The sequence below is a fragment of the Macaca nemestrina genome, chromosome 2 (assembly GCF_043159975.1).
Source record: "Macaca nemestrina isolate mMacNem1 chromosome 2, mMacNem.hap1, whole genome shotgun sequence".
Taxonomy (NCBI): domain Eukaryota; kingdom Metazoa; phylum Chordata; class Mammalia; order Primates; family Cercopithecidae; genus Macaca; species Macaca nemestrina.
Genome location: NC_092126.1, coordinates 100,828,599 through 100,841,514, shown reverse-complemented (window position 1 = coordinate 100,841,514; position 12,916 = coordinate 100,828,599). Strand labels below are relative to the sequence as shown.

The 12,916-nt window shown below is 42.1% G+C and overlaps 1 protein-coding gene across 2 annotated transcripts in view; it reads right to left on the bottom strand.

The window, feature by feature from the left end:
- The window catches only part of LOC105480186 (integrin subunit alpha 9), a 387,973-nt gene that overhangs the window by 168,660 nt on the left and 206,397 nt on the right, over positions 1-12,916 (bottom strand). For both annotated transcript variants that reach the window (XM_071091443.1, XM_071091444.1), the window contains one exon: positions 11,081-11,157. In XM_071091443.1, coding sequence (XP_070947544.1) covers positions 11,081-11,157 — 77 coding nt within the window. The remainder of the gene's footprint in view (positions 1-11,080; positions 11,158-12,916) is intronic.

Genomic DNA, 12,916 nt, shown 5'->3' with positions numbered 1-12,916 from the left:
CAGAGCTGGTGCAGACAATGAAGGGGAAAAAAATCACATGGCTAATGTTCTGGCAACATTTTCCAGGTTTCTGATGAGTTCCTATTCACCTTCCCTCATATCATAATAATAACAGTGATGACATTACATTTTAGGAAACTGCTGGTATGCCAGCCACAAACCCACCATTGAATCTGAGGCTCTCCAAGGAAAGAAAATGCAACCTACACAGATAAAGGATGTGCTGACTTGTCCAGGTGCGGTGGCTTATGTCTGTAATCCCAACACTTTGGGAGGCTGAGGTGGGCGGATCACCTGAGGTCAGAAGCTCGAGACCAGCCTGACCAACATGGAGAAACCCTGTCTTTACTAAAAACACAAAATTAGCCAGGCATGGTGGCACATGCCTGTAATCCCAGCTACTCGGGAGGCTGAGCAGGCGAATCGCTTGAACCCGGGAGGCAGAGGTTATGGTGAGCTGAGATTGCACCATTGCCAGCTTGGGCAACAAGAGCGAAACTCTGTCTCAAAAAAAAAGAACGTGCTGACTCAATGCAAGGACTGCCACTGATGATGCCACTGGACATCAGCCACAGTGACGCCACTGTTTTTTCACCTCCCTTAAAAGTGTCCACTGTGGCTACTGGACACAGCAGGACAGATCGCTTGTGTCTCCAGGGGGAAAAGCTATTGAACAGGGCCTCTGGATCAGACAGCACATGGGAGAATGGAGGGGAGGGATGGCAGCTATCTTTGCTAGTGGAGTTTTTGCCCATCTACCTCCTCTCTGCAGTGGGGCTTTCACAGAGAGGAGGACTTTTTCCCCAAGGTCTCCAGCCTTAGTACCTCTGGTCCAGAGTCAGCTGATAGCTGAACCCAGAGACAACAGAAGACAATGTACAGGAGATGAGCAGGACGTAGAATCAGACATTCCAAGCTTTAATTTTCCCGTACAGCATGAGCCTTGAGCAAGTAACCTGGCCTTCCTGAGCCTCTGCACTACCCTCAGTAAAAAAAGTATAAGAATATTTAATATCAGTGTTGTTGAGGATTAAATGAAATAATAATGCTAGTTTTCACTACTGAGTGTTTGCTTATATGCTAAGCACTTTTAGAAGCACTTGAATATTTATTAATTAATTAATATGCAAAATAACCTTATAAGGTGCTGCTGTTATTTTCCCCATTTCACAGAGGAGAAAACAGGCAGAGATGTTAAGCAACTTGCTCAAGGTTATGCAGCCGGTAAGATACTTCAGTGCTTTTATGTATATGGAGTACTCAGTGGGGTATCTAGTGCTTGGACAGTGCTCACTAAACAAGGGTGTCTTTCGCTTTATAAAACAAGACAAACTTCACTTTTGACCTAGGCTGTGCAGTTGATTCTAACCACTCTGCCACTTTTGAGAAGAACAACTTGTTTCAAACTCAGAATAGCTCTCTGGGTTTGGGGATCCCCCTCTGGAAGACTGGTTTTCAGGATGGAGCTCCCATCCCTCAGCTAGCCAACAGTTTTGGGAAATGCACTTCACCCCACCACCCAACCCCCATGGCAACAGCATTATCAAGGCTACAACCATAGGACAATTATATGTTGCCACCAGATGGTTCTAGCTTTACAGATATCCTGCTGTGTTTTTTCATCTCCCTTAAAAGTCCTTATTTTATCGCAGTTGGCTAACCAGACAGCACTGAAATGTTCCACTGATTTCTGATAGAATGCATCAAAAAAAGAATTTTTTTAAAGCTCACCTGCCATATCTTTTTCTTTATCATATGTGATGCTTTCTTAGGTACTGTGAGTATTTGAAAAGACAAAACATAGTTGCATCCTTTTACAAATGGAATTTTCAGTCCTGTTTAGTAGAAACTTTTAAACAAGTTTCATCCCTGTTCCTAGACGTTTTGACAATGGCCTGTTTTGGAACTGGGCTCGAGCCCATTAAAGATCATGAACTTCTAATTGAAGAGTTGATTGTTTTAAGAGATCACAGGCCTGCCAGAATTCATGCTCTCCAGAGAGGAAAATAAAAACATCCATGAATCCTGGTCACAGACAGCATTTCCTATGGCTTGATCTCTGGCCACTCTGGGTGACCCAATCACTCCCAGATGTCCTTCCCTCTGTCTTAACACAAAGGCTCCTCAGTCTGGTGGGTATTCAGAGGCCTCCGGCCACAACACCGTGGACCAACTGTCTACAAAGTCATCAGAGAAATCTTTTTCTGTGACCCATTTGCTTCAACTTTTCATACAGTGAGTGAGGTCACAGCTAACAGGAGAGCTAAGTTCTAAAGACATCACAGAAAGCAAAAATTGTGTCCAAGTTGGCCTTGTGAAGCCCTTCCGGGGGCACCATGGGGGAAATCAGCACAACATCTCTCGTAAGTCCAACCCTGACAAGGCTACTCCTGCACTGGGATGAAGGGTAGCTGCCCCACAGACCTACCCAAGGCAGGGAAGCAGGAACTGAGACAGATGGAGACAGGAGCAAACTCAAAACTCAAGCTGGAACATACTTTCATTGAGCAGAATAGAAGGCCATATGACCTATACCATCTCAATATTCTCCTCTCCCTTCCCCACCCCGGCTCCTGGAGTGTGCAGGCTGCATTTTTTTTCCCCGGTCACCCAGGCTGGAGTGCAGTGGTGCCATCTCAGCTCACCGCAACCTCCGCTTCCCAGGCTCAAGTGATCCTCCCACCTCAGCCTCCCAAGTAGCTGGGACTAGAGGCGCCTGCCACCATGCCTGGCTAATTTTTGTATGTTTTTGTAGAGACAGAGTTTTGACATGTTGCCCAGGCTGGTCTCAAACTCCTGAGCTGAAGCAATCCATCTGCCTCAGCCGCCCAAAGTGCTGGGATTACAGGCAGAGCCACTGCGCCTGGCCTCCTGGCTGTATTCTTGTTAGGTTAAATGCACTTACACTACAACTTGGCTGTACTCCCATTGGCTTCAAGATGAAGTCCAGACTCATAAGTGTTCCACAATCTGGTTTCTCTCCCTTTCTCCTCACTGCGTTCTCCTGACTGCCTCCTTCATTCCAGACACCTGCAGATCTTCATGGGAGTCCTGTTCTCCATACTTCTGCTCACATTTTCCCTCTGTCCAGAATGCCTGAGTCCTCATTTCTCTCAACACCACCTCTTGGAAGCTGCTGCAGAGCCCTGGAGTAACCCACCTAGCACTCACCGTGTGGTACCACTATCACCCAGCCTCTTGCTCTGCTCACAGCAGGAGAGCAGGGCCCACATACTGCTCACTTCTGCAGCCCAGTGCCTAGGACCTGCCCGGCTTGAACAAGGAAGGAGGGAACATTCCATCCCAGACAAGAATGAATCAAGAGAGTTCAATGATAACCAAAGCAGCTCACCTCTGCTTGGAGCCACTACGCCTCTGCCAACCAAATTCAGACCCTGGTTTCCACTAGCACTTAACTGATTGTACCTTCCCTCACATTGTCCCTGGCTCTGAAGAGTAAATACCAAAGGTCTGGATAAATCCCATGTAATTGAACCAAAGGTTCGTTATCCAAGTATCAATGAACATTTCTCCGATGGCTCCTGTGAGAACAGCTATGGGCCCAAAAGTATAACGAAGGTTTCTTTAATGGAGGATTCAGCCAAAAGGCTATTTTGAGAGGCCAAGGGTCCTCTGAGAAATAACCCAATCTAAGACGAGGCTGAGAGCTTCGGTCCAAAGGCATTGTTTTGGAGGTTCAGAAAATCTTCTTACCCAGTCTCCAGCTCTCATGTCTGAATTCCATGGAGATGGAATTGCAAAAAGACTGAAATAGCCCTGATAACAACAAGGCATCAGGATAAGAGACAGGGCTACCTTACTGTTTATATAGTGTAGTAGATTGCATTATGGGTCCCAAGTCTTCACCTCCTCCTTATACTCAGGCCCTTTGCTGTGCGGCTTTGAAATTCCTCTCACTAACTTTATGTCCCTTGACTTTAGGTTTGGCCATGCGACTTCCTGTGGCCAATAGAATAAGGCTGCAGGAAAAGTGCACCAGTTCTAAGCCCAGGCCTTAAGAGTCCTTGCACGTTTCTGCATGCCTTCTTATATCTCTGCTATGCTGTGAGAATATGCCCAGGCTTGCCCACTGGTTCCAAAGGAAAAAGAAAGACACAGGGAGTAGAGCTGAATGGTGTCACCCAAGCCTAGAACCTACCCTCTGCTGAACCTAGATGCATGGATAAATCAGCCAAGGTCCAGCTGAATCCAGCCTGGGCCAGCTGACCTGAAAATCCATGAGAATCAGTGATTGCTGTTCATACCATCGAGCTTTGGGGTGATTTGTTATGGAGCATTTTTTGTGGCAATTGGTAGCTGATACATATGGGGGTCTGGGTCCTGGCCACCACACTAGTTGTTCAAGCATTATTGATTACTGTGCCTACAGAGCATAACTGGTTCTGACCACACTTGAAAGGCCAGACTGGGGCAGTGGAGGCAGCTTTAGCCACAAGGTGCTTTACTGAGCCTTGAATTTTACATCTTAATATTAAAAAAGCACAATTCAATAGAGATGGATTTGATCATCCACTAATGGGCAGCAAGAGTGTTAGGACTTTCCTAACTTATTATCTGACCTTGGAGCAGGAGAACATTTTCCCACCACATGAAGGTTTTCTATGATCCAAAATAAATTTCCAGCATTCCCAGTCTGCCTCAAGACAAAAAAAATCCATATATTTTTGTTTCTTGTTATTTTTTCCCTAAAACACTTTTTGGAAGGCCTATTTAAAATTAAAATTAATGAGCTGCAAATTTATGAACCTTCTTTAAAGTCAGTTTCTCTAATAATCCCAGGAGGTCCTTCATACTAATGTGAAACAATTCCAATATCCATTCCATGAGTTTTAAGTAATTTCGTAAGGTTGGCAAAACATGTGCTATTTTAATCTACCACATTTGCCCTAAATAAAAGTAATGCTAATTAATATTTAAGTGGTTTGGAGAAGTATTTGTGTCTGTGTGTGTGTGTGTGTGTACATCAACTTCCTCCAGTAAACTCAAACTGAAGAAAAGGAATCTTAGTATTACTTTCCTTTGGTGAATGAAAGATCATGTACCATCATAAGTTAAAATGTCCTAGTGTACTTCTATACAGAAACCCCATCTGAAAGTCACCAACATCAAAGATGAAAGGTAGATAAATCCACGAAGATGAGGAAAAACCAGTGCAAAAAGGTTGAAAATTCCGAAAACCAGAATGTGTCTTCCCCTCCAAAGGATCACAACTCCTCGCCAGCAAGGGAACAAAACTGGACAGGGAATGAGTTTGATGAATTGACAGAAGTAGGCTTCAGAAGGTGGGTAATAACAAAGTCCTCTGAGCTAAAGGAGCATATTCTAACCCAATTCAAGGATGCTAAGAACCTTGAAAAAAGGTTAGAAGAATTGCTAACTAGGATACCCAGTTTAGAGAAGAACATAAATGACCTGATGGAGCTGAAAAACACAGCACAAGAACTTCATGAAGCATACACAAGGAACAACAGCCAAATCAATCAAGCAGAAGAAAGGATATCAAAGATTGAAGATCAACTTAATGAAATAAAGCATGAGGACAAGATTAGAGAAAAAAGAATGAAAAGAAATGAACAAAGCCTCCAAGAAATAATGTGACTAAGTGAAAAGACCAAACCTATGTTTGATTGGTGTACCTGAAAGTGATGGGGAGAATGGAATCAAATTGGAAAACACTCTTCAGGATATTATCCAGGAGAACTTCCTCAACCTAGTAAGACAGGCCAACATTCAAATTCAGGAAATACAGAGAACACTACAAAGAGACTCCCCGAAAAGACCAACCCCAGGACACATAATGTTAAGGGCATTATGTTAAGGGCAGCCAGAGAGAAAGGTTGGGTTATCAACAAAGGGAAGCCCATCAGACTAACAGTGAATCTTTCTGCAGAAACCCTACAAGCCAGAAGAGAGTGGGGGCCAATATTCAATATTCTTAAAGAAAAGAATTTTCAACCCTGAATTTCATATCCAGCCAAACTAAGCCTCATAAGTGAAGGAAATTTTTTTACAGAGAAGCAAATGCTCTGAGATTCTGTCACCACCAGGCCTGCCTTACAAGAGCTCCTGAAGAGAGCACTAAACATGGAAAGGAAAAACCGGTACCAGCCACTGCAAAAACATGCCGAATTGTAAAGGCCATCAACACTATGAAGAAACTGCATCAACTAATGAGCAAAATAATCAGCTAGTATCATAATGAAAGGATCAAATTCACATATAACAGTATTAACCTTAAATGTAAACGGGCTAAATGCCCCAGTTAAAAGACATAGACTGGCAAACTGGATAAAGAGTCAAGATCCATTAGTGTGCTGTATTCAGGAGACCCATCTCATGTGCAAAGACACACATAGGCTCAAAATAAAGGGATGGTGGAATATTTACCAAGCAAATGGAAAGCAAAAAAGAGCAGGGGTTGTAATCCTAGTCCTGACAAAATGGACTTTAAATCAACAAAGATGAAAAAAAGACAAAGAAGGGCATTACGTAATGTTAAAGGGATCATGCAACAAGAAGAGCTAACTATCATAAATATATATGCACCCAATACGGGAGCACCCAGATTCATAAAGCAAGTTCTTAGAGACTACAAAGAAACTTAGACTCCCACACAATAATAGTGGGAGATTTTAACACCCCACTGTCAAATATTAGATCAATGAGACAGAAAATTAACAAGGACATTCAGGACTTGAACTCAGTTCTGGACCAAGCAGACCTAATAGACATCTACAGAACTTTCCACCCCAAATCAACAGAATATACATTCTTCTCAGCATCACATCACACTTATTCTAAAATTGACCACGTAATTGGAAGTAAAATACTCCTCAGCAAATGCAAAAGAACAGAAATCATAACAGTCTCTCAGACCGCAGTACAATCAAATTAGAACTCAACATTAAGAAATTCACTCAAAACTGCACAACTACATGGTAAGTGAACAACCTGCTCCTGAATGACTACCAGGTAAATAACAAAATTAAGGCAGAAATAAATAAGTTCTTTGAAACTAATGAGAACAAAGACACAACATACCAGAATTGCTGGGACACACCTAAAGCAGAGTTTAGAGGAAAATTTATAGCACTAAATGCCCACAGGAGAAAGCAGGAAAGATCTAAAATGGACACCCTAATCTCACAATTAAAAGAACTAGAGAAGCAAAAGCAAACAAATTCAGAAGCTAGCAGAAGACAAGAAATAACAAAGATCAGAGCAGAACTGAAGGAGATAGAGACATGAAAACCCTTCAAAAAAAATCAATGAATCCAGGAGCTGGTTTTTTTTGAAAAGATGAACAAAATAGACCACTAGCCAGATTAATAAAGAAGAAAACAGAGAAGAATCAAATAGACACAATAAAAAATGATAAAGGAGATACCACCACCTATCACAGAGAAATACAAGCTACCATCAGAGAATACTATAAATACCTCTACACAAATAAACTAGAAAATCTAGAAGAAATGGATAAATTCCTGGACACATACACCCTCCAAAGACTAAACCAGGAAGAAGTCGAATCCCTGAGTAGACCAATAGCAAGTTCCAAAATTGAGGTAGTAATTAATAGCCTACCAACCAAAAGAAGCCCAGGACCAGGCGGATTCACAACCGAATTCCACCAGAGGTAGAAACAGGAGCTGGTATCGTTTCTTCTGAAACTATGCCAATCAATAGAAAAAGAGGGACTCCTCCCTAACTCATTTTATGAGGCCAGTATCATCCTGATACCAAAACCTGGCAGAGACACAACCAAAAAAGAAAATTTCAGGCCAATATCCCTGATGAATATCGATGTGAAAATCCATAATAAAATACTGGCAAACCAAATCCAGCAGCACATCAAAAAGCTTGTCCACCACGATCAAATCAGCTTCATCCCTGGGATGCAAGTCTGGTTCAACATATGCAAATCAATAAACATAATCCATCACATAAACAGAACCAATGACAAAAAACACATGATTATCTCAATAGATGCAGAAAAGGCCTTTGATAAAATTCAACACCCCTTGATGCTAAAAACTCTCAATAAACTAGGTATTGATGGAACATATCTCAAAATAATAAGAGCTATTTATGACAAATCCACAGCCAATATCATACTGAATGAGCAAACGCTGGAAGTATTCCTTTGAAAACTGGCAGAAGACAAGGATGCCCTCTCTCACCACTCCCATTCAACACAGTATTGGAAGTTCTGGCCAGGGTAATCAGGCAAGAGAAGGAAACAAAGGGTATTCAAATAGGAAGAGAGGAAGTCATATTGTCTCTGTTCACAGATGACATGATTGTATATTTAGAAAACCCCATCATCTCAGCCCAAAATCTCCTTAAGCTGACAAGCAACTTCAGCAGTCTCAGGATACAAAATCAATGTGAGAAAATCACAAGAATTCTATACACCAATAAGAGACAAAGAGCCAAATCAAGAGTGAACTCCCATTCAAAACTGCTATAAACAGAATAAAATATCAATATATCCAACTTACAAGGGATGTGAAGGACCTCTTCAAGGAGAACTATAAATCACTGCTCAAGGAAATAAGAGAGGACACAAACAAATGAAAAAACAGTTTGTGCTCATGGATACAAAGAATCAATATCGTGAAAATGGCCATACTGCTCAAAGTAATTTATAGATTCGATGCTATCACCAACAAGCTATCATTGACTTTCTTCATGGAATTAGAAAAAACTACTTTAAATTTCATATGGAACCAAAAAAGAACCCGTATAGCCAAGGCAATCCTAAGCGAAAAGAACAAAGCTGGAGTCATCATGCTACCTGACTTTAAACTATATTACGAGGCTACAGTAAAACAGCATGGTACTGGTACCAAAACAGAGATATAGACCAATGGAACAAAACAGAGGCCTCAGAAATAACACCACACATCTACAACCATCTGATCTTTGACAAACCTGATAAAAACAAGCAATGGGGTAAGGATTCCCTGTTTAATAAATGGTGTTGGGAAAACTGGCTAGCCATATGCAGAAAACTGAAACTGGACCCCTTCCTTACACCTTATACAAAAATTAACTCAAGATGGATTAAAGAGTTAAAGGTTAAGACCTAAAACCATAAAAACTTTAGAAGAAAACCTAGGCAATACCATTTAGGACATAGGCATGTCCAAAGGCTTCATGACTAAAACACCGAAAGCAATGGCAACAAAAGCCAGAATTGACAAATGGGATCTAATTAAACTAAAGAGCTTCTGCACAGCAAAAGACCTAATATCCATAATCTACAAAGAACTTAAACAAATTTACAAGAAAAAAACAACCCATCAAAATGTAGGCAAAGGATATGAACAGACACTTCTAAAAAGAAGACATTTATGTGGCCAACAAATATAAGAAAAAATGCTCACCATCACTGGTTATTAGATAAATGCAAATGAACATCATAATCAGATACCATGTCACGCCAGTTAGAATGGTGATCACTAAAAAGTCAGGAAAACAACTGATGCTGGAGAGGATGTGGAGAAATAGGAACGCTTTTACACTGTTGCTGGGAGTGTAAATTAGTTCAACTATTGTGGAAAACAGTGTGGCGATTCCTCAAGGATCTAGAACTAGAAATACCATTTGACCCAGCAATCCCATTACTGGGTATATACCCAAAGAATTATAAATCATTCTACTATAAAGACACATGACACATATGTTTATTGCAGCACTGTTCACAACAGCGAAGACTTGGAACCAACCCAAATGCCCATCGATGATAGACTGGATAAAGAAAATGTGGCACATATACACTGTGGAACATTATGCAACCATAAAAAAGGATGAGTTCATGTCCTTTTCAGGGACACGGACGAAGCTGGAAACCATCATTCTCAGCAAATTAACACAAGAACAGAAAACCAAACACCGCATGTTCTTATCCATAAGTGGGAGTTGAACAATGACAACACATGCACGCAGGGAGGGGAACATCACACACTGGGGCCTGTCGGGGGTGGGGGGTTAGGGGAGGGATAGCATTAGGAGAAATACCTAATGTAGATGATGGGTTGATGGGTACAGCCATCAACTATGGCACCATGGCATGTGTATACCTATGTAACAAACCTGCATGTTTTGCACGTGTATCCTGGAACTTAAAGTATAACAATAAAAAAAAATGTCCTAGTGTAGGCACTGGTTCATAATGGCATATTCATTTCATTTTATCCAAACTTAACTCTCATAGTTTTAAGTAAGGGACATGCTATGCATTTTGAAAAATAACTATCAAAACTGGTGACTGTTTTTCAGAAATGGTAATAAATCTAATAGAGGGGTTTCTGGCCCCAAGGCTAAAACAGTTTTTCAGAAGGAATTGTTTCAAAAGGAAGCCATTCTGTGAAATTAGGCTAAATGATTAGGACCAACACCTTCATCCTAAATGAAGTCTAAAATAAAAGGCTGGCGAAGAGGAAACAGAAGGCTGCTGTACAGCTCACCTTTAGCCTTGGGGGATTCAAGTAGTGCGGGAAGAAACCCTGAAACAATAAAGAGACTGTCTGTTCACTTGGATCAGGACAGCCTGCCCCTCTTCTTCAGCCCTCTCCTGCCGCAGAAAAGTTACTTGTTGTTAAAAACATACACTATTGTTAAAGTGTGTGTGTGTGTGCGCACACGCGCACGCATGCACAGAGACGGGGGTGGGGATAAATCTTTATATAATAATAGGTTGAATCACATGAAATTGTCCAAAAGGTCAAATATTGGCAATTTCATATGATTCAACTTAATACAATCAGCAAGCATAAAATAGCCACCCCCCAAATACTCACAGAAATTAGAAATATAAGCTAAATTGTGAGATATATAGAACTGCAAACAAAACCAAACCTAAACAATCTTCCCAACAAAGCTTTTGTTATAATTATTTTGTAATATACATTTTTTTAAAACCACAAAATATTATTGTAACCCATCAACTCTCTTTATCCTCTTCAGTGGGGAAATCTGCACATTCAGGTTTCGGGCCTGGGGTCAAGGAAAAGGAGCTTCTGAGAACAACGCTGTGAAGGAAACACTGACATACCCAGAGAGCAGCAGTTTACCCCGAAGCTGCAGGTCCGCGGCACAGTCCTCTGAATGGCAATTCCTTTCAAAAACAGTCTGTGAGAGAGACAGGAGAGGAAGGTTAGGACAGGATTGAGTGGCAAATGAGTACACAGTGGCCAATTCCTTTCTTGCAAATCAGTGGGAATTCTTCCCCTGAGCCCCTCAGGGCCTCTACTCCCACCTCCAAGAAGCCAGCTCTCCAGCTTGGGAAGGGGTTCTTCCAAGCTCCAAGGAAGCCTAAGTCAACTGTGGTCTTGATTTTGTGAGTGCATTACTTATTTGATTCATTCCCTAGTCTACTGAAGTGCTTCGCCAAGCAGTTTTTTCAAGAGAGGTACTTGGTGGTGGATGTCCTTTTGGTCTTTGCTCGTGTGAGACTGTCTTTCAGATGTTCTTAGATGAATAATAATCCAGTTGAGTAAAGAACTCTCAGATTATAGTTTGGTCATTTCCCCCTGTTTGCTCTGTCTTGGGGAGGCAGGAAATTTACATTTGAAAGAGGTTCTGCCTGAGCAATGGGACTTTTTGAATTTGAATTTTCAGTATTAACAGGAGAAGTCAAAGGCAATTAGGCCATCAGGCTGAGGGAATCACAACAGAGTCGGGGAGATTCTTTCCAGTTTCTTGGTGGGGCAGCCAGCAGTTAACAGGGACACAGTGCCTTTTCTGTAACCAAGACTGGGCCTCAACAGCCAAAGCCCCACCCAGTGCTGGGGCCAAGGCTTGGCGTGCCAAAACCCAAATATTTCCAGAGAGCTTGCTGGCTGTGCCTGGTCCTGGGCCTATCTGTGGAGGCTTGCCAGGAGATCAGCAGCAGCGTCTGGAGAGGGGTGAGGGCTTTCTTCTATGGTCCATGGAGGGCTTGTTAGTCTTCCCCTCAATCAGTCTCAACCTCTCTGATATTTCAGATCTATGGACAGTAGCTTCCCTAAGTTCCAGATGACAGAGACTCTTCACTACTGTTCAGTGGCTTTGCTCATTTCAGTGGAATTTGGAGAGAAGAGCCTGTTGACAACTTTTAGTTGTAAGTTACTCATTATTAAACTTCTTCCTTGTCACTGCTCATGTTTGTGAGTTTTTTCCCCAAAATGTAGTTCCAAGTTATTTCTTCCCTGCCCACAGAATAAGTCCAGGCAGCACCTCGGAGTGCCAGTGTGGGCTCCAGCAAACATGCTGGCCAATCAACAGTCTAGACTCAACCAGACAAGAGTAATTTCGCCTATGGAAATTCATATTCCCCTGCCACATTTCCAAAAGAAAAAAGTGTCCCAGCCAACACTCCCTTCCTTGATTATCAGGGAAAATATCATGGAAGTCTTGGGCAAAAAGAGGAAATTCCCATGTTCTTTTGGACACTACTGGGGTCAAGGAGAGAGCCAAATTTCCAGGAGATTTCAATATATTTGTGCTTTCTTTTTTTTTCTTTCTTTCCTTTTCTTTTTTTTTTTTTTTTTAACATGGAGTCTCGCTCTGTTGCCCAGGCTGGAGTGTAATGGCGCAATCTCGGCTCACTGCAACCTCCGCCTCCCAGGTTCAATCGACTCCTCTGCCTCAGCCTCCCAAGCAGCTGGGACCACAGGCACACGCCACCATGCCTCGCTAATTTTTTTTTTGTATTTTTAGTAGAGACGGAGTTTCACCATATTGACCAGACTGGTCTCAAACTCCTGACCTTGTAATCCGCCTGCCTCGGCCTCCCAAAGTGTTGGGATTACAGGCGTGAACCACCGCACCCGGCCAATTTGTGCTTTCTTTGCCATCTCAACTAAGAAGAAAACAGGAGGAAGTGGGTGTAAGGATGGCATGAACGACT